The sequence below is a fragment of the Thermobia domestica genome, chromosome 3 (assembly GCF_964235325.1).
Source record: "Thermobia domestica chromosome 3, izTheDome1.hap1.1, whole genome shotgun sequence".
NCBI lineage: Eukaryota > Metazoa > Arthropoda > Insecta > Zygentoma > Lepismatidae > Thermobia > Thermobia domestica.
The window spans coordinates 208,998,360-209,021,456 of record NC_137456.1 but is presented as its reverse complement, the minus strand read 5'-3'; the positions used below and the strand labels follow the sequence as shown (position 1 = coordinate 209,021,456).

At 30.4% G+C, this 23,097-nt stretch overlaps 1 protein-coding gene across 1 annotated transcript in view; it reads left to right on the top strand.

The window, feature by feature from the left end:
- Nucleotides 1-23,097, top strand: part of LOC145682095 (heat shock 70 kDa protein 4L-like) — a 196,853-nt gene that overhangs the window by 21,846 nt on the left and 151,910 nt on the right. The window contains exon 4 of the mRNA XM_081753689.1: nt 22,549-22,807. Coding sequence (XP_081609815.1) covers nt 22,549-22,807 — 259 coding nt within the window. The remainder of the gene's footprint in view (nt 1-22,548; nt 22,808-23,097) is intronic.

Below are 23,097 nucleotides of genomic sequence, written 5' to 3'. Positions count from 1 at the left end.
TCCGTCCTGGCTGTCTGTCCAGGCTGTCTGTCTTAGCTGTCACGGCTTGTTGTCTGTCCCGCTTTTTTCGATTCAAGATTATCACTTTGAAGAAAATTCTTGATACAAAATCTGTCCGCAACCCTCTAGCTTTTATTACTCTGAAACATACCACATGCAACACCATCTATTGAGTAGGTGAGTAACTTATTGATCATAGCCACCTAACCGGGAAATTTAGTTAAAACATCAATGTTCAAAAAAGAAAAATCAGTGTCTCCAACTCAATATATTTTTTCGGAACGTTCCAGGATTTTAATTTTTCAAGATATCGCTTTAAAACATATCGGGATGAATCCACCCCATTACTAATAAATATGATAATTGTTAAAAGTGAGTTGGCAACACTTGCAGTCCCACCCCCAAATAACGTTATTATTTAATACCTCGGTCCCTAATTAACCGATTTCAAAAATTCAAACGGTAAATGAATACTAATAACATAACCAATTTTTTAAAATGCATAGATCGTTGCATAACCCAAAGGATACTTTTCCCTTTTTCAATATCTCCACAAAATTTCAACAAATCGAAAAAATAAAAATACTACCATAAGTCAAATAATATTTTAAGACTTTTTTTTAAAGAATTACATTTTCCCGAGAACTCGAAAATAAACCCGTAAAAAATTCCCGAAATTTTGAACTTGCTGCAACATCGTCAAATATTAACCGATTTTCAAAATTCAAACGGTAAATGGTTTCTATTTTCTTATAATTTTTTTCTAACGCGTTACTGGTTGTCTATGTCTAAGGATAAAATTATAAAAAATCAAACATCTTCACTATGTAAGAATGTATTAAGGAAATGTAAACAGGACATAAATACTAGACTACAACACAATTATTTTCATGCATTACTGGTTGCCTATGTCTAAGGATAAAATTACAAAAACAACTTTTATGACTTAAAAATATAAATTTTATCTAAAACTAAACTATACATAAAAGTTAATTAAATTTTATCTAACACTAAACTATACATAAAAGTTAATTAAATATGACCTAAAACTAAACTAAACTATACATAAAAGTTAATTAAATATGACCTAAAACTAAACTAAACTATACATAAAAGTTAATAAAATATGACCTAAAACTAAACTACACTACACATAAAAGTTAATTAAATTTTACCTAAAACTAAACTACATAAAAGTTAATTAAATATGACCTAAAACTAAACTACACATAAATACATTTTAATTATATCTTATAATGCCCCCAAGCTAATGTACTTATACCACCCTCTAGTATATATCTTATGTCATCATTCGAATCTAATGCTAACTTATTTACAGCTATAGTATATACATCATGCTTACAACTTCGAATTAGATTTATATTTTTGTATGTTTTCACATCATTGAATAGGGTTTGCTTATAATCATCAAATTGTAACTCTTTTGCTACTACACATTTTGTTATTCCTTTTGCTTTTTTCTTCTCTTTATTTTCAACTTTAAAGGCATACATCTTTGATTTTAACCCAATAAATTCTGTCATTATTTTACCATTGTTTTCATCCTTCATTTTTCCTAATACTTTTTTGTTTACTAATGGTATTCCATATTGATTATCCTTTCCATATTCACTTGTATCAAATAAATCAACCATTTCTTTTAAGTCTTTGTAGAAGTCATCTGTCTCAATTTCATATATAAAACTATCAGTATCCATATAACATAAGCCTATATCAATATCACATTTAGGTTTCATAATATTGTAATGGAAGTCATACATTAATAGTTTTGACAAATCTAGCACACTCATACCAACATATATTGGTTTGTTGAAGGTCAGTTTTTCTTTTTTCATATGTATCGCACACAAATCTTCAGTAAATATTGTTCTATAATCAAACTTTTCCACCCTCATTGGATCACATTCTAAGGTAATAGATGGCCTGTTTCTAATGTTTTCCATTGTTTTACCAAATACGCTATTGTTCATTAACTTGTAAAAATCTTTCTCGAAATCATTCTTAGCTTTTGTTCTCATATTTGTATTTAGATCAATATATTCCTTTAACCAATTTGATTGCTTGAACTCTAATACTCTATGAATTTTCTTTAATATCATCGCAAGTGACATATACAATTTTAAGTTTCTGTAGTGAATAACATATCTTTCTTTATTGTAAAGCGTTGTTAATAATTTTGAATGTTTCGATCCTGGTGGACACATATTTTCTGGAGCTAATGGTAGATCTGTATGTTTATCATGTAAGTATTCTGGATATTCTAAATCAACCTCTAATATGTAGCCAGTTTCTGAATCATCTGGAATATTCATTATGTTCATGTAAGGTTGAACCCATTTAAAGTCTTTGTAAGGCATGTATTGACTCATAGCCCATCCATATAAATTATTTGCATCTAGATAAGCTAAATACTTTGAAGGTTCGTCTTTGTTATAATTTTTCATATACTTATTATTTGCTTTTACATATCTCTTACTACATTGTGAAATTCCACCTCTTATACCTTTTTCTATCATTAATATTTTGTCATAGTTAACATTTCTAGTTTGATCTTAGTCATCTTTAACATTGAATCCCACGATAAACCAGGAGCAGTGAAATACCAAGCAGGATCTAAACCATATGCTTTTAAACACACATCTCTAAAACTTTCAAATACATCAGCTAATATTAATACATCTGTCTTGTTATAAAGTTCTGTATATTCACCTAGATTTTTAATATTGAATAACTTCCAAACATTTTTCGCATGCTCATAATCTTCATCACTGATGTGGGTTTTAGTAAGTTTATTAAAGAACATTTCTTTTGAAGGTAGTTTTGTTTCTTCTAATCTTTCAATTGAGTCAATACAATCATATGGGTACACACCTTTTTTAATTACTAAATCTAACAAATCATTATGGAAGTACTTTGACGTTTCTCTATATTGTTCTTTTGTAAGGTTATTTGCTAGTTCTGCTAAACTCCTTGGCATAAACCTAAATGAATCTAGAAATCGTAAATTAATTCCATTCTTTTTATCAACCTTCACATATTTTGAGTATGTTATATATTTTTCCTCGTTATTTGCAATTAGTTTTATTTCATTCTTATCATAAGCAAGTTCTTTAACAAACAGGTGAGTATCATAACCACTTAAGTTGTGTATAAATACTGGAATAAAATTAGGATTTCGATAGCTTAAGTTACAATAACTGTGAGCTGCACCTCTAAACTTTCCAGTTAAATGATCATGATCTCTTACTTTTGCTTTATTTTTATTTATGTCCTTTAAACATTTTCCTAATTCATGTTTCCATTCTTCTAACTTTTCAACCATGCTATCATTATCTTTAGCGAATTGTATTTTCTTATTTAACATATTTATTTGTTTTTCAATTGCTGGTGGTAAATCATTCAAGTTTCTCTCACATATATGACAACTATTGGAATTATTATATATCTCGTTCTCATCTTTAGTTAAGCCATTCATTTTAACTTTTTTGTTATATATTTTCTTTATTTCTATTGCTTCTTGTTTTAACTTCTCCACAAACACCTTTGCAGCATCTAAACCAATATAACTAAGAGGACTTTTATACACACCATTTGAGTATTTGATATAATAACAGAAACTCATTGGTAAATGCTTTTGATACTTCACAGTTTTAGAACAATTATGGTCTACTTCCATTTTACATAACAAACATTCAAAATCGGCATATATCGTAAATGGTACTCTAAATGATCTATTATAATTTTGGAACTGTATTTGATTATCATATGGTTTTGGAAGTTCTATTCTAACAGATTCATGCTCCTTACAATATAGCTCATGTTCTTGTAATTGCATCTCATTTCTAAAACGTCTTGTTAAACACCTATCACAGAAGTATAATTTTTCAGTATGTTTTGTTACTTGACTTCTTATTAATCTCGATAAATCCTTTATCCAACAAAAATGATCGTTATTTTCATCCTTTACATATAATAAATTAACGTGTTTGTCCTGCTTATTTTTTGTAATTTGAAGTGGGTATATATTATATTCATCATCATAACTATACACGTTAATGGATATGTTACTTCTCTTTTCAAACTTTACTATATCATTTAATTGTACAGGAAATTCAATACCATTAAAATATTTATTTTGTAATTCATCCACACTTTCTGTATAGTGTGAAGGTCGTTGAGGATCTTTTTCTGCTGGTTTTAAATAACTTGCAATAGAATATAAGAAACATTTATTATCTTTATTTTGAACATTAATTACTGCTTTCTTATCTTTAATTGGTTTAGGAAGGTCAATGTAGGAAGAAGCTCGTAATGGTACATATTTATTTAGTCTGATTTCTAAATGTTTAATTTGATGTAATGTCCATCCTGATCCTCTACCTTGAAATTCCTCCATCTCTCTACATAGTTTTTGTTTAGCATAGGTTATATATTCATCTAAGTCAGTTGATTGTAATATTCTTTCATTTCTAGTTTTAAAATTGCATTCTTGTACTTCTTTATCTTTAATATAATCACAAATGAATACAAGGTTGACTTTTAATGGGTGGTGCTTTAATTCTTCCTTGATTTTGTTAATAACTACTTTCCCACTTATATTTAAAAACTTCACTGGATCTTTATATCCTCCTATGTTTTCAATTGTGATAGTTTGTAATCGTTTCTGTATTGCTGTTTCCTTTGTTTCTACTTTAATTGGTATTCGTTGTGGTTTCGATTCTTCAAAAACATCTTGTTTAAATGGAAATATGTTTCTAATTTGTGATCTGTTTTGTTCATCTTCATATTTTTTAATACGGTCAATAAGTTCAGCCTTTCTTAATTTAGAATAACCTTTTATTCCTTTCCTTTTACAATGGTTTTTTAATTCATCAACTTTCATTGTGTATATAACTTTCAATTCATCTGGTTCATTTTGATATTGTTCGATTTTTTGATTAATTCACTCTTATTTAAAGAACTATAGTTACGAATTTTCTTGACTTTACATATTAATTTTAGTTTTGCAATCGACATCTCCCTCATCTCCTCACCAGTAAAATTAACATTATTTATACTCATCTTATATGAAAAAATACTGTATCGTTTATTTATATATTTTCCAAATTTTTTAGTTCATTTTCATAATTTTTTCATGTTATATATACCAACATTAGCATACTTATTTTTCCTAACACAACTGCTAATACTTGTACACTCCTGCCATTGTCTACATATTAGTGTGTTGTGTTAGTATAGGGCTTTTATGGGATCACCCCATCAAAGTCATTATTAATATGATAAAACTGAATCATTTTCATAAACTCACTCATCATCATAATTATCATTTACCTTCTTATCCTATTTACCTTTAATTAAATAACTATAAAAGATAACATTTATAATATTATATTACTTTTATTTATTTAATTATTATGCAATTATTAAACCCTAACCATTTAATAAACGCTAATTATTTAACAAACACTTTATTACTTTTATTTATTTAATTATTATGTAATTATTAAACCCCAACCATTTAATAAACCCTAATTATTTAACAAACACTTTATTACTTTTATGAAATAACATTTATAATATTATATTACTTTTATTTATTTAATTATTATGCAATTATTAAACCCTAACCATTTAATAAACCCTAATTATTTAACAAACACTTTATTACTTTTATGAAAATATTCATAAAAGTTAAACACATTAAATTTACACTACAACATTTTCCTTATCTTATCAAACTATTATGTGAATTATTAAACCATAAAATATAACATTTATAATAATATATTATTTAATTATTATGTGAATTAATATACTATAATTATTACATTTATAATATTATATTACTTTTATTTATTTAATTATTATGTGAATTATTAAACCATAAAATATAACATTTATAATATTACATTACTTTTATCTTTCCAACTATTATGTGAATCATCAAACCCTAACCATTTAACAAACACTTTATTACCTTTCTTTCTCAATATTTTTTCAACCAAATACTCATCCTTATATTTAGTTTTCAATAATTCTGGTTCATAAAATCTTCCTCTAATTCTTCATTGTTTAAATCTTTAATTTTATATGTTGGTGGATTAGATGGTATAACCTCATTAATAACAAATTTCTGTTGACCAATTTGGTGTATATCCTTTTTCAAACAAACCTTTAATTTTACTTATACGAACATGATCACCAATCTTATACTTTAACAGACTTATATTCTTTCTTATATACTTTTTTCAATATCACATGCTCATTTTTCTTATTCACTTCTACAGGTTTCACACCAATTGTTCTATGTACTTTGTTATTATATTCATCAACCAAACCTTGTAATATTTTTAACCACTTATAATTACCTTGAACAGTAAATTTTTTCCACATATTTTGTTTAAGTGTTTTGTTAAATCTTTCAACAACAGAAGCTTTTTTACCACTATATGTTGAGTAATGATTGATATTGTTTTTTCCCATCAAATCTTCAAATTCTTTATTATAAAACTCTTTACCTTGATCAGTTTGTAAATTATTAGGTTTTCTAATTTTTAACACTGATTCAAATGCTTCTGTAACATTCTTACCACTCTTATCTTTAACAGGAACAGCAAATGCACATTTTGAAAACACATCTATAATCGTTAGCAAATACTTATAACCTTTATTTAATTTTGAAACACCGTTTAACACACCACTATCCATTTCCACAAGATCTGCTTGCCATAAATCATCTATACCTTTAACAATAACACTTAACCTAGGATAATTTTTTCTAGATGGTTTATGAATTTCTTCTATAATGTCTTCTCTAATACCTTCACCTTCATATAGTCAATCGGGTTTTTTAATGAATTGAGATTTATTAACACCACATACAACACATATACCTTTCTTAATATATCTTCCATTCTTTGTTTGTTCTATTCTTATGTTATCTATTTTTGTATCTGTTGATTTCTTACACTTAACCCAATACATCATACTATTTATTATATGGAAAATTATTAGCCTCAATCTATAATTGAAACACTATATCAACTAACAACATCATTCTAAAGATCGGCTTATTCAAACTATAATTCAAGCATATGTTTATGTTTGTTTGATGCTGTTGTCGATATTTGATGATTAATACTATAATTAACGGGTGTCGATATTTGATGATTAATACTATAATTAACGGATGTCGATATTTGATGATTAATACTATAAATAACGGGTATCGGTATTTGATGATTAATACTATAATTAATGCTGTTGTTGGTATTTGTTCATTAATACTATAATTGATCATGAACTTCAATCTATAATTCAATCTATAATCAATCTATATAATAACTTCAACAATTCAAATACTTTTCATCTATATAATTTAATCAATATAACATTCTATAACTTAGTCTATAATTCGAACAATAATTCAATCTATATAACAATTTATAATTCATCTGTATAATTCAATTTAGAATGTTGTTATATAGATTGAATTAAAATGTTGTTATATAGATTGAATTAGAATGTTGTTATATAGATTGAATATAGCAAATGCTTTTATGAAAGCTCTCTTTCTATATACATAATAACTTGCAATGATTGTCCTTCTTCCATAGCTGAATTCTTATTTGCTTGAAACGTAATTATATCACCCTTTTTAATGTTTACAGGTAAATTTTCAATCAAAGTATCACCTAAATATATCTCTAGAAAGTATTTAACCAAACTTAATTCCATGTGCATTATTTTCCCATTATAGAGAAATTTGTAACCATTAGAGAGATTAAATATTCTAAAGATTGGTTCCTTAACATTTTTAACTCTCAATCGACATATTAGGGGTATAGTTTCTTTCTGCATAATCAATTTAGTAGTATCCATCCTAATCTTTTGAAAATCATCTTTCTTTATATATGTGTCTTGTAATGTTTTTAATACATCTTCAAATTTGTTTCTATCACCTTCCAATTGACTATTAACATTACTATTTATTAAATCTAGCTGTTGTAAAGTTACTACATCATGTTGGTCAATTGCATCACCTACATTAACAAGTCTTTTGTTTTTAAAATCAACCCATGTTATATTATTTGATGTAAAAACTTCACTTACATGATTGAGGTTTGTAGTCCTCCTTTTAGTATTACCAAAAATATCCATATTTATTATATAATAATTTGAGTTATTTAACAGCAAGTAAAACAGTTATACGAGCTCCACCAAAATCAATCAAATCACCATTCTCATCTTTAATTGAAACTTTGAAATTATTAAATTTATTGTGATGTATTGGGAAAAATATATTTTCATTAGGTTCATATATAATTGGTTCTCTAAACTCTGCATTTGTTCTAAATGTTGCAATTAAGTCTGTTTCGTTGTGTGTTGTATCATTGTGTTTTAAAATCATACCTTCTGCTAAATCACAGTGAATATTTATAGTATCAAACGGATGAAACTTTGGTGTCTTATCTCCAACATGTTCTATATTATTAGTTAACTTTTTCTCACTAAAACCTAATACAGTATTAATGGTATCTAAGGTTATATCACAAACCTCACTAAATATTTTAACTCTATTTCTCTTCCTGTCTTCCGTAATTTCAAAAGTATCTTTGAATTCATCAGTGTAGAATGGAAGGTTTGATTTAATATATTCTTCTAATTCTTTTAAAATATAGTGACCAGGTTGAACTATGGCTTGTCTTGTAACTTCAGGTTCTTCAGTGCAAAATGTTAATTTATTATTTTTTTCTGTAATGTTTGGAGTTAAGTATGTTGTGTAAAATCCTGCAACAGCTACTTCTAAATCGTTTTCAAATGGGTAATGCAATGACATGTTTAATACAGATGAATAACCATTTAAATTAAATACCTTCATTTATTATATAATAAATAACTAATATGGATAATTGGGATATTAAAGTAAGGTTAACAGAAGAAACGGCGAAGAGAAAGAGGAATGGTGAGTTGTTGCCTGATGATATAAGATGTTTAATAGTTGGGCCTAGTGGTTGTGGTAAAACGACGTTAATGATTGATAATTTTTTGTTGGCACCTAAATGGTTAAAATATACAAATGTTTATATATATTCTAAAAGTTTAAATCAACCTAAATACCAACACTTAATACAACTTTTTCGAGATATAGAACGTAATATTAAAGACACAATAGCAATAATAAAAGGAAACAATGAAGAGATTATTCTATTAGATGAATGTGAGGACTATTCTGTTGGAGTATTTGATGATTTCATATTAGAAGAACAAAACCACGTTAGAGAATATTTTACTCGAGGTCGTCATAAGGGTTTGAACTGTTTCTATCTTGGACAAACATATTCTAAAGTGCCAAAACAATTAATTAGGGACAACTTAAACTTTCTTTGTATATTTAGACAGGACAATGTAAATTTAAAACATATATATGATGAATTTGTTGCATCTGATATGTCGTTTGAAAAATTACAATCATTATGTAGCAAGTGTTGGAGTGAAGAACATGGTTTCTTAACAATAGATATGACTAGGAAGGTGAATAATGGTAAATATAGAAATAAAATTAAAGAATTTCTAAAAGTGTAAACTAAACGTATATGAATGCAGGTGAACTTATATGTTATGTTATGTTATGTTATGTTATGTTATGTTATGTTTTTATTTTTTTATTTTTTCTTTATATAATAAATGGATGTTAATAAAGCTAAGAAGTATATTAAGTTAAAAGAAGAACTTATTAAAAGATTTAAGGAAATTAAACAAACTAATCGAAGTAAGTATGAAAAATTTAAAGAACAAGATCAGCCTGTTATTGATGCAATTAAAGATTTAGGGCAAGATATATCAAAAGTAGCAGAAGAAAATAAAAATCTAATTCAAGAGTTAGTTCCAGTTGTGTATAAAAGTACGAGAGTGGATTCAAGCTTATTAGAAACACCGCCTATATATGATAGTTCTATAAATGAAAGTGATACGCCTATAACAGAAGAAATAAAACACATGAAAAAACAAATTAAATATAAAGTAGAAGGAATAGAATCTTTAGCAACAACTCATTTTGGTAATTTTGCCTCAAGATATTATGCAACTAGAGATGATAAAAGTTTTGGAATACAACCATATGATGAAGATGGGAAAATTATACATATGATAGGAAATGCGGAAGTTAAAATTCATGGTGACGATTTAGTTATTAATAATCGACATTATACAGGAACAGAAGGTTTATGGGAATTATTGACAAAACATAATCCAACAAATTATAATGATGATGATCTAGAAAAATATAAACAAATAGTAATTGATTCTAGTGTTGCATTTCATAATAATGATCCGAATACAAGAAAAGAAAAGTCTAGTAAAGGTAAAAAATATAAAGAAATTATCAAACCTATTTGGGATGAATATATAAAACCAACAACACCTTCAAAAAAGACACCAAAATCTGGAGAAGGAATAAAGGTATATAACGAATTATCAAAAGAATACATATGGATGGATGATGTGAGAAAACTGATTGATCGCTTGATTGTTATTGATGGGGAAGAAAAATCTGGAAATGATAACTTTTATAATGAGAAAGTAGGTATTATGGATATGATTAATTCTAAACTTGCACAATTTATACCTAATGATCCAAAAGGTATAGGTTATTTGATAAAGATTTTGAATACGCTGCCACCAAAATTTTGGAATAGTGAAAAGTATGGAAAAGGATTAGTAAATGATTTGATTAATAAACTTCCATTTGAGTTGCATATTCCAGGATTTCAATATTGTGGTCCGGGTACAAAACTTCAAGAAAGGTTAGAGAGAGGTGATGAAGGTATTAACCCATTAGATGAGGCTTGTAAAGAATATGATATATACTATAGGGATAATAAAGATACAGAATCAAGACATATTGCAGATAAGAAATTAGAAAATAAAGCTTGGGAAAGAGTTTTTGATAAAGATGCTAATTTAATAACTGAAAAACTACCTGCTCTTGGAACTGCTTTACTGATGAATACAAAAGTAAGATTTGGTTTAGGTTTATAAGTAATGAAAGTAAGATTTGGTTTATAAGTATTTTTTAGATTTAGGTTTATATGTACTTTTTATGGAAATTTTTCATAAAAAGCTTTTAATTATATAATAAATATGCAGTTAAAAGGTTTTACATTTACGATTCCTAATCAGGAACTTAAACAATTAAATATAGATCACATTTTAACTAACAAACAACTCAAACAAAAGGAAGCAAAACTAAATAAAGGACAGTGTATGTCTCTATCCCTTTCTATACCACAACTTAAGAAAATAAACAAAGAAATGAAGGCAAATGATAATAAAGTTCATTATGGTGGTTTTATATTTACTATCCCAACGATTTTAGCTTTAATAGGTGCTCTAGGTTCTGTTGCTGGAGGTGCGGCTGCTATTGCTAAGACTGTAGATGATGCAAAAAAGAATAAAATGGAATTAGAGGAACAAAAGCGACATAACTTAGCAATGGAAGAAAAACAAGGTGGTAAGGTTTCAAAAAACGTAAACTCCAAAAGAGTAAAGAAAAAGAAGAAATTAAACCTTTAAGTAATTTAGACCTAATACAACTTGTTAAAAAACTTAAGATAAGAAACTTTAGAGGTGTATTTATGAGTGGTGAATTGCCTAAACAACCAAGGAAGAATGAGTGTGGTATTGTTAATTTTGATACGTCTAAAAATATAGCAACGCATTGGATTTGTTATTGGAAAAAAGGAAATTGAAAGTATGTGTTTGATTCATTTGGAGGTAATCCGCCAAAAACACTCGTAAAATATCTTTGTCATAATATAGAGTACAATAGCAGCCGTATACAACATTTTAACGAGATAATTTGTGGACATTTATGCATTATAGTGTTAAAAATGTTTACAGATGGGTATAGTTTTTCAGAAATTATTAGCCAGGTGAATAGGAATAAGGATATTTGGAGAAGTTATATTTAAGTTTTTATGGGTTTAATTCATATAACGATTACAAATATTTTTTTAATAATAAATATGGATAAGATAGAATCATATGAATTACAATCCTTTAAACCTAATCAAAAAACAATCGAGAATTTAAATAAGCCAAACAGGTCTATTGAATTTGATATTGACGTGGATGATGGCTTCATACATCCTTATTATGCTGATATGTATGTAACTTTTGAAATTAGAGGTAGAGATGGTGATGGAGAATATACTACTGGTCAAAATATTAGACTTATTAATAATTTCTTCCCACATTTGTTTTCTCAAATTCAAGTTAGTAAGCATGGACAGATATTGGATATTATTGATTATCCTGGTTTAACTTCAACAGCTGTAAGCACATGTACGATTTCAAAACCAGAGGCAAATCACTATGATGAATGTGGATGGGAAGGAATTACGTGGGCAAGAACAGATGAAGAAATAGTGTTTTTGCTAAGACTTTTGCCAGGATTTTGTTCAGATTTTAAAGATATTATGTGGAAGGGAGGATTGAAATATACATTTAAAAGAAGTGGTTCTGATGATAATGCATTTGCTATTTGGAAAACAAAAAAGCAGGATGGAACATATGAGAATGATCAACCACATCCAGGTAAAATTAAGATTACAAATATGGAGTTAAGAATGCCTATTGTTAATTATGAACCTAACTATGCCACCTTGTTAAGATCTAATATGTTAAAAGAAGGTAAGATTTCTATTTCATTTAACACGTATCAATGTTTACAGAAATCAGTTAGTGGTAAATATTTAGAATTCGATTTAACCACACAATTTAACTCAAGTGAATTTGATATGCCTAATTTTGTAATTACCTTTTTCCAAACTGATAGAAATGATAATCAAGAAAGAGATTCAAGCTATTTTGATCATTGTAAAGTTCAGAATATCCATTTTCGTAATTCTAGAAATGAATCTTTCCCATTAGAATCTTTAAACTTAGATTTTGCAAAACATAAGTATTTGAAAGTTTATGAAATGTATACGGTATATAAGCGAGCTACAATTGGAAATACTGAGATGTTTTATTATCCTAAAGAGTTTTTAGAAAATAGACCAATGTTCGTAATTAACACAAGCAAGCATAAATCAGTAACTGTAAGTGATAGAACTAATTTGAAACTGACTGTTAATTTTGAAAGCGATGTATCAGATAAAACAATTTGCTATGTTGTTATGATTGGTAAGAAAAATTTAGAGTATGATGTTGAGAAAGAAAAAATAATTGAGAAGATATAAATCAATTATATGTTTATTAGATTTGTTTAGTTTGTAAGTGTTTTTTATGACAATATCATAAAAAACTTATTTAATAAAATGACTATTCCAGATAACATTCCACGTGAGAATTTAATTGTGTTAATTGAAGATACTATATTAAATCTTGAGAAGTTATTAATGAAAAACAAAAGGAAGTTCAAGAGAATAAAATGTGTTTATATTACTCTTATTACGTTATCAATTCTATTATCAGCTTCTACAGGGTTCATCAATGTATTTATTCCTGTTACAGTGTATTCAATTATTACAACTGCATTTGCTTCGGCTTCTGCTGTTATCACTGGCCAATCAACACGGTTTAATATAGCTTCAAAGAAAGAATATTATAAAAATATGGTGAATCGAATTCGGCTGTTTAAAGATGAGCTTAATGTAATTAAGCTCATGAATGGTGAATTAACAGATGAAAATGTAAGAGATATTGTTAACAGAATCAATGACATACTTAATGAAATTCGAGGCTATTAGAAACTGATTTTTAAAAAGTTTTAATATAATAAATACGATGGCGAGTCATATTGAACTTTTAAATAAACTTGGAAGTCTTGAACAAAAACAGGTTATTGGATTAAGAGAATTAGAATTAAATACAGAATATAAGATTGTGAAAATGGAAAAGATTAAAACTAAGTTTGGAAAGAGTGTTTTAGTTGAATGTGAAGAGTTTAAGGTATTTCTTCCACCTAGATTTACAAAACACTTAACAGATAAAATAATTGATGAGATCGTTAAAGATGGAATAAAAATCAAATACACTGGTTTAAAAGATAATTATCCAACTGTTGAGTTCTGTATGTGAATCCAAAAATAATAAAAATGATCAAAAATATGTCGTCAGAAGTAAAAAAATGGAGTGAATAGAATGGATCCTCAAAAGAAATTTATACTTACTAATAATTTCAATGTAATTGTAAAAAATGTGCAAACCGAAGTTCAAGTTGTTTTTGATATTAACGGCTGTCTATTCAGCTTGAATTATGATCAGTGGACAGAGTTTAAGAAGTCATTGTTTCCTATAGAGAACGAGGTTAGCAGAAGATTCCATTATCAGTATCCAAACTTGTAACTATCAATATACTAATTTGTAACTATTATGTAATTATGTAGAATTTAGTTAACTTTTATGGTAAAATCATAAAAGTGTTTTGTAATTTTATTTTACTAAATTTAGTGATTTTTATAACTAGATTTAGTGATTTTTTGTTTTTGTTTTTGTAACTTGATTTACTGATTTTTTATAACCAGATTTAGTGATTTTTGTAACTAGATTTAGTAATTGAATGCATTAGAAGTTATTATGAGTAAGATAGAAGTTATTTGAGATGTGATAGAAGTTATTTGGGGGATAAAAAGTGTTAAAAATTATTAGGGGGTAGATTAGAAGATATTTGGAAGCAGGGGTGTGCTATGTTATTGAGGGGTGGGGGTGAAAGTGCGCTAGAACATACATTTATCCCCTACTAATATCTCCAAAAATAATGACAAAGGTCAAAATCGAAAAAGGGCAGAAGCGATCCCAAGAAAACTACGCATGCAGGTACTAGACTTAAAAGTAAGGAACACGTTTTGTTTCGTTTCTGTGGAAAAAGGTATGAAGAGGCCTAAACCCCTCCCGGAATATTTTCAAAAAAAAAAAACTCGAAATCTCCAAAAGAACAGGAATAATTTGCAGAAAAAGGCATATGTACGTACTAGATATACAAGTAAAATATACGTATTTGCTATTTCCAGAAGAAAAACTGTTGCAAGGAGAGCCACATCTCCACCAAATTCATCCAAATAGTTTACAAAAGTCACAATCCACAAATTATCACAAACAATTCAGATGAAAGTATAAAGGCATCTGTTAGACGTGCAATGAAGTAATACATATTGCAAGTACTATCCACCACTTTATAACACAGACCAACAGTTTTTTAAGCACAATATCTTACGCAACAAATGTGTCACAATAATGATATTCCACAAAAAATGCTTGAAACAAAGTGATCTCTTACACCAACCACAACGAATCACAGCAACCTGTCCACAAATGTCACATGTCGGGATGTGATTCGTGGAAAAGGAGAACTCTGCTGGGTTCTGAAATTGTGCTGGTTTATCTGTTGTATAGCCAATGTGATACTACGCATATTTGATGACATCTTTGTATCTTGGAGAGGAGAATTGATTGTGTGTCAGAGATTGTAGTTTGATTATGTTATCCCGTAGATGCAAATTAATATCAGACTGTTGTAAGATAACAATGTCCAAAAAGCGGCGCACAAATGTCTTCCACAAGAGAAAAAAGTACACATTTAGTGGTTGCAGCTTGCAAGTTAAACCTTGAGGTATTGTAAGTAGCACAGTATTTTTCTCTTCCCGTTCAATGGAGTGTAGGGTATTTTCACAATGTCCACTCCAAGCGTCCAATAGAAGAACTGTTTGACGGAGTGTTGTAGGAAAATACACGTGCTCTAGACAACGACGATAAAGTTCCTTTGTGAGTTTTCCTGATTTTGAGGCTGCAAGATATATGTTACGGGGGGCGAAACACAGTGTTGTGCACGCGTGGGCCGAACTCACCAGTTGGCTTCTTCAGAACAATGAGTAATGGTGTTAGAAAAGCACCATCGGCAGAGATGGTCGGTTGTATTGTATAAGTGTGTGATGTCGCACTCACGGATTGGACAACTGTTTCTACTTTCTTCATTCCCTGAGCAGCCAAGGTTCGACCGCCAGGCATTTCTAGTTGGACACCACTTTGATCGGAGTTGTACACATTATCTGGATCGAATTGGATAATATGGTGTTTTACATTGTCAATAAAGGCATTTACGGTTCTCAATATGTTCTCTTTAGCTTCAAACGTATGTGTCGTAGATATAAATTTCGTCACCTTTCGCGATACGATTTTGTGTGTTGTTTTAAACTCCCACAGCCAGGTATTTTATACCTTAAATGGTGGAAGGTGAAATCTATTGCTGGCCTGCAGAGACCATCGTCGTAGATCAACATCGTGTACTGGAAAGTGTGCCTCACGAGTGTCTTGGAATTGCTGAAGAACGTATTGAGATACCTGCGATATCTTATCTTTCCGTGTTCCTCCACCAATGACTTGCTTTTCACAGCGTTCTAGCTGCTGCCTTGAGGTTACCTTTCTAAATTTTGCTTGTACGGATCGGAGGTATAGCGGTCTTTTAATACCACTTCTCCAGTAGTTGACTGCCTTTTGTTTGTATGCACAGGTGATGTCTGCTTGACCATGTATAGTTGTGCCGCCATCGCACTCTTCTATGTCGTCATCCACAGTCGAATATTGGGCGGTATTCTCTTCCCTGTCGTCCTTCTCAATTGCTAATGTTAATATTTCTTCTGTGTAAAACGTAACCATATCGTCCATCCAGTATTCCAGCAAGCATTGCAATATGCGTGCTGTATCCCTTTCCTGTGCTGTTATTGGCGACTGTGGTCGATGTATCACTTCAAAAGCAACAAACAGTAAATGCAGAATGTTAGCGGGATTCATGCTGGGTTTCTCTTCTTTAACACGCTGATGGAACATCGAATTTATATCATACACATATGAGTATCTGACGCAATGTACTTAACTTTTTATTACTTGTTATGTACACAAGGTAGATATTGATATCTCATTTTGCACGTGTGGCTCATTATCTTGAAGTGTTCTTTTGTGGCATTCCTGTATCATTATCATAAGTAAACAAGTTATTGCAAAGCCAAGGGCCAGATAAGTATAATTGTACACCGCCTTGTCAATTATCGGTCATATGTTTTGCACACTCAGATAAAATTACTATCGCTCGAACTTAACATATGCAACGATGAGCATGACCACCTCGTAGGCTTGCTACTGCAAGATAACATATACATTATAACATTATACATATTCCATAATACAGTTTGATATCTTCAGCTACCCAATTATATGCACTCAACCCTTGAAACCGTTCTTCAGAATACATATCTCTCGCATTGTTTGTTCAGTAAATGACACTTTAACAGCTTCTTGTCTGTGAGACTAACATGTAAGATATTCGTATGTCGTTTCAGAAGTTCTTTTATGTGTAGTTTCTCCACGAGTGGGGCATATACCAGGGCTCGTAATAGAAAGATATACGGGCCCCAGAAATATATGTTGGGTATGTGAAATATATGTTGGAAATTTCTGCAAATTGTTTGAGGTTTTGGAGATTTAGAGCTTTTTGGAAAATATTTCGGAAGAGGCTTACTCTCCTTCAAAGATTTTTTCCGCACAAAAGAAAAATACGTATTTCTTACTTTTAAGTCTACTATCTGCATGCATAGTTTCCTCGAATCGCTTGTACCCTTTTGTCGAATTTGGCCTTTGTCATTACTTTTGGAGGTATTTAAATGGGGGCCGTTGTTCCCCCTGCAACCGTTTTTTCACACAAAAGGAAAAACCCGTATTCCTTAATTTTCTATCTAGTATGTGTATACGCCTTTTTCTACAAATTGCTCATGTTCTTTTGGAGACTTCAAGCTTTTTTGAAAATATTTCGGGAGGGGCTTAGGCTCCTTCAAACCTTTTTTCCGCAGAAACGAAACAATACATGTTCCTTATTTTTAAGTCTAGTACCTGCATGCGCAGTTTTCTTGGAATCGCTTGTACACTTTTGTCGAATTTGGCCTTTGTCATTATTTTTGGAGGTGTTTAAATGAGGGCCGCTGTTCCCCCTGCAACCGTTTTTTCGCACAAAAGAAGAAAAGTATTCCTTAATTTTGTATCTAGTATGTGTATACTCGTTTTTCTGCAAATTGCTCATGTTCTTTTGGAGATTTCAAGCTTTTTTGAAAATATTTCGGGAGGGGCTTAGGCCTCTTCAAACCGTTTTTCCTCAGAAACGAAAAAATACCGATCACTTTATTTTTGTATTTTGTTTCTAGTATCTACCTGCAAAATTTCGTTGAAATCGGCGTACAACACTTTACGGATGTTCCATGTAAGTCTACTTACTTGAGAATATTGTCAACAGAGAAAAATAAAGCATATTTATTTTCCGCCATACACACCAGAAAGTAATGGAAGGACAGAGAGAGCAGCAAAGCCTGTAGAGAAATTATCATGGAAGAAAGTTCTTGAAAATCATAAAATCACTAACAAGACTGCAATATAAGACTGAGTATCACAATATAAATTACATGGTGTTTCATATTAACTCTAACGATGAGAGAAACTACTTAACATATACGTTCAAGTATCAACCAAGAACATGTTTTAGCGCTTATCGAGAAAGCAAGAGCAATAATTGTGAAGTCAAAGGTATGATATCAGATGCTATAAAAGAGATAATAGCCGTTTTCTGTCAAATGTGTAGAAATAAAATTTCCCAAAATTCATTCAAGGGATAATGACTATTTGTGTGAATTGTAATATCTATGAGGCGTTGATCAATAATAAAATTGAGTACATTGCCATCAGTTATTCAAGTAAGTTGTATAAGAAAATAATTCAAACAGTTTTCAAAACAGACGTACACCTATCCTGAGTAAGGATATAGACAAAAGATTAAAACCAACAGTACCTATGGCAACTATTCCACTTAAATTGATTAGTCGTTTATTCAGAATGAAGAAATTTTCAATAGGATGGGGGTGAACAATAGCATAAAATATAGAGTATTATTGTTTTAAGTTATGGATAATCATGCTGAATTGTGTATGTTACTTACAATGTATTTCATAATATAAACTGCATAATTACAATAATAAACGTAGTTGTTTACGAAATACCAGTGCTCAGATATTGATATTAATTATATTATGTATTATATTATATTATATTATATTATATTATATTATATTATATTATATTATATTATATTATATTATATTATATTATATTATATTATATTATATTATATTATAATATTATGTCTTTGCAATTCAACCCGTATTCGTGAGAATTTTCTGTTTAACGAAGAAGTTTAATAAGATATTCATAGAGTTAAACAAATGAATTTAAGCGTTAACAAAGCAAAGGTCAAACTGAGGCCTTTGATATCTAAAAATATCATTGAAATACTCATACTGATTATATACTTTTCTTACTATTTAATTTACATGCTCTCAGAGCATTAATTTTTCTCGTTATTATTATGAGCTGTAATCGTATTCTGCATAAAACATATTAATAATCATCATTTTGTGGATTTTTTACGCAACCATTTTATTAAACATTACAAATGAAACCAATGTAATATTTTGTAAACAAGTGTACATTACAGTGCGAAACTAGAATTTAAAAGTGCCAGTTCTAATAATCGAACCCATATAATAAGGGTATCTTGTTTGTTGGTGGAAGAAAAGAAACGCTTCAATATTCATAGAGAAATTTTGGAAATTTTGCACAAACTATACAATAGAAATGTCATCAATATAATGCTTACCACGTTTTTATTTATTACTTAGAATATTATTTATTATCAAACTTCTAATCAATATGTTTCTTTCATTAATTCTTGTATACGATATTACTCCTTTTTCCCAGGTTTTGCTAGCATAAATTTTTTGTTTCATCTTGCTTCTTTTGTTAATACGATACTGACATTTCGAATTTTTCTAGTCGTTTTTATTTCTCTTTCAAAATGAATACTTTTCTTACCTGTGCAACAGAATACTTCTCACGCAACATTTGACAAGTAGAATATTTTTCTTAATTCCTTATTTAACAAGTCTAAAATATTACTTTGTTTTTCCTAAACTCTTCCTTTGTATACGTTTATTTTGTTTCGTTTCAAAAATTCTAATGATAAAATGTATTGTGCATGTTGCAAAACATTATGTAAATACGAGGGCTAGTCAAGAAAGACTTGGACTGATTTTTTTTCTAGGCAATTTATTATTACTCAGCAACAGGCACATGATCCTTTTCAAAGTAGTCCCCGCCCATTTGAATGCACTTTTTCATTCGAGTCTTCCAGTCCTCAAACACGTGTCGCAGGCCATTCTTTGAGAGGTCCTTCGAAACCGCCTCCGACGCCTTCAGAACCTCGGAATTATCGGAGAAGCGGCGTCCACGCAGTCTGGATTTTAGGGCAGGGAATAGGAAAAAGTCGCACGGTGCGATAGGCGTCTCCACCATCCTCAAACCTTTGCAACAGCTCCCTGCAAGTCTCCTCTCGAACGGCCTTCTGCTCTGGTGTCAGGAGTCGCGGAATCCATCGCGCACACACTCGGCTCATGTGGAGGTGGTCATGCAAAATTTTGAAGGCACTGCCATGAGATATGCGTAGTGCGGCTGCCAGATCGTCGATACTGATGCGGCGATCTTCTCTAACAATGACTGCTGCCGTGTTAATGTTCACCTCAGTAACAGCTGACGCTGATACACCTGGTCCACCAGCTTTCGTGATTGTCATTCGGCCCTCTTTAAACTCTCTGAACCACCAGAACACGGTACTTCGTGGCAGAGCGCCATCTCTGTAGGCTGCTCTCAACATTCCTAGAGTTTCTGTTGCACTTTTCCCCAGGCGATAGCAGAACCGTAGAGCTGCAAATTGTTCATCTCGTAATGACTCCATTTCTTCTACAGGCGACTTCTAGAGGCGGCTCAGAACATCACCTGCAATAAAAAGTCGTGGTTACCAAACATGCAATGATTCCTTAACAACATTTTATATATATGCACAGCAAGACCCACCCTACTTGTATGCCAAACTATGAAGCTCCAGCGTTAACAGAACTGCCGGGAAAAAAATCAGTCCAAGTCTTTCTTGACTTGCCCTCGTATATATTATTGATAACGTTATCCAACCCTAATATTCTGCTCTTTGATATGTGATTACTTGTAAAGGCGAAATGACATTTAAAATAAATTTTCCGTATATGGGTACAAAATATTTCGTAAGAAAAATTCTCATATTCTGAAAAAAGTTAACCACTCTCACTTCCTTACTGTATAGTTCTTTAAAAAATGCTAAATCATACACATAAGCTACTATTTTATAAGAGAAAACAAAGTAAGAAATGTAGTCGCGATTAGATATGGAGCTGAAATACATGAAACTTCCGTACGTCATCACTTTACTTAATTATTCAAATAGAGTCCGCTGGTATAAGCTAATTTACTTGTCATTAGCATACATATACATCTTCTAGCTGTAATGCACTGTTTCGAGTGGCAACAGAAGTATTTTACGTTTGTTTCTAAATTTGGGTACGGAAACTTGATTTTATAATCCATGTATGTGAGCAACAATGCAAACACTAATTCTAAGCTAAAACATGCAACATTATTTATCCAGTTCGAGTTCTTTGTTGTATTTCTTCCACTGAAAGTTGTGCACATTTCACAGTTTCTGTACCTCGTGATTGCTTTAAATATGTTTGACATGGTGAACACTCGGTCTCCTTGTCAGCGGTCTATAAAGCACAGGGTTTTATTCGTAAAGAAGGATGTGTCTTAAGCACTGGCACTTTGCCAGTATGGCATGACATTTATAATTAATCATGATATCCTAACCCAATGAAATCCAAGTTCTTTGCATTGAAGACAAAGACACTAAGTATTTAGTGGAAATAACTTCCGATCTAAAACAAAGCATTAGGGATTAATATTGAATCATCAAGAAGATGTCTATAAGACTTGAAACAGCAACTATCCAAATTATTGAGGAATTGAATACATACAAATAGTCAGTTAATTGCTTGCTTTCTGTGTATACGGAGAGCTTGTCAGAGTAGAGGCTTAGCATCATGATAATATAGCAAAACTTTTAACAACAAATGTGAATACCTGTAGGCGCAGAATTTTTCAGTGGCGTAGAAGTAGCAATGCTTAGTAGTAAAATGTGTTACATTTGATGAATCTGACATTGCTTACTATAAAGTGCTCTTGCATTTGCGTGTTCAAGATAGGTCACCATGAAAATTCACGAAACACACCGGTGTATCTTTGATGGTCTAATTTCAAGTGACATACCTGTATCTGGGTATCTTCTGCACCAATTACTTTTCTGAGACTTCACATCATCAAGGAATATATGATAACTAAACTAATTTACATATACAGATTGAACATTCCGGAAATGTTAAACTTGAAGATTGATACAAAGGCATAGTCAAGAGATAAATAGTTTGAAGCTCACATCACTGTAAATATAAATTTTACGAGGACAAATTGCTAAATCCATATTTAGGTTCATTTAAAAATATCCAGTAAATAGGTGAATGACTTATCAAAATTTTAATGTATTTTTTCTTCATGTTTATCTTCCAGGCTTAAACGTCGCAGACATAGACTCTATTGAAATTGTGGGCGGCTGTAGCCATATCCCGATGATCAAGAAAACCGCTCAAAATATTTTCAAAAAAACTGTGAGTGCTACCCTCAATTCAAATGAGACTGTTGCTAAGGGGTGTGCTCTACGAGCTGCAATGTTCGTTCCAACACTTAAAGTTTCTGAATTCACATTTACAAATTTGCTTGGTCACAAAATAAAATTACTCGGAGATAAAGAATTGCCTTGTGACTTAAGGTAAGCTATGAATGACACATTAGATTATAATTTTCGAGAATGTTACAAATAAGTCAAACTTAAGATAGTAACTATAAGTACTGATCCTTGGAGAATCCTCCTACAGACAAGAAGACAGTAACTTACAGTAGAGTAGAGTATATCAAGTTTTGGGTAGTGAAAGACAAATTGAAGGGGTCAGTGCAACAGTGATCTAACACCAAAAATACGAAAATGAGATTATGATATTATCGTTCAGGGTGAACTATCAGTCCACCGGGAAAGTTTGACCAATTTACCTCGTAACGTTA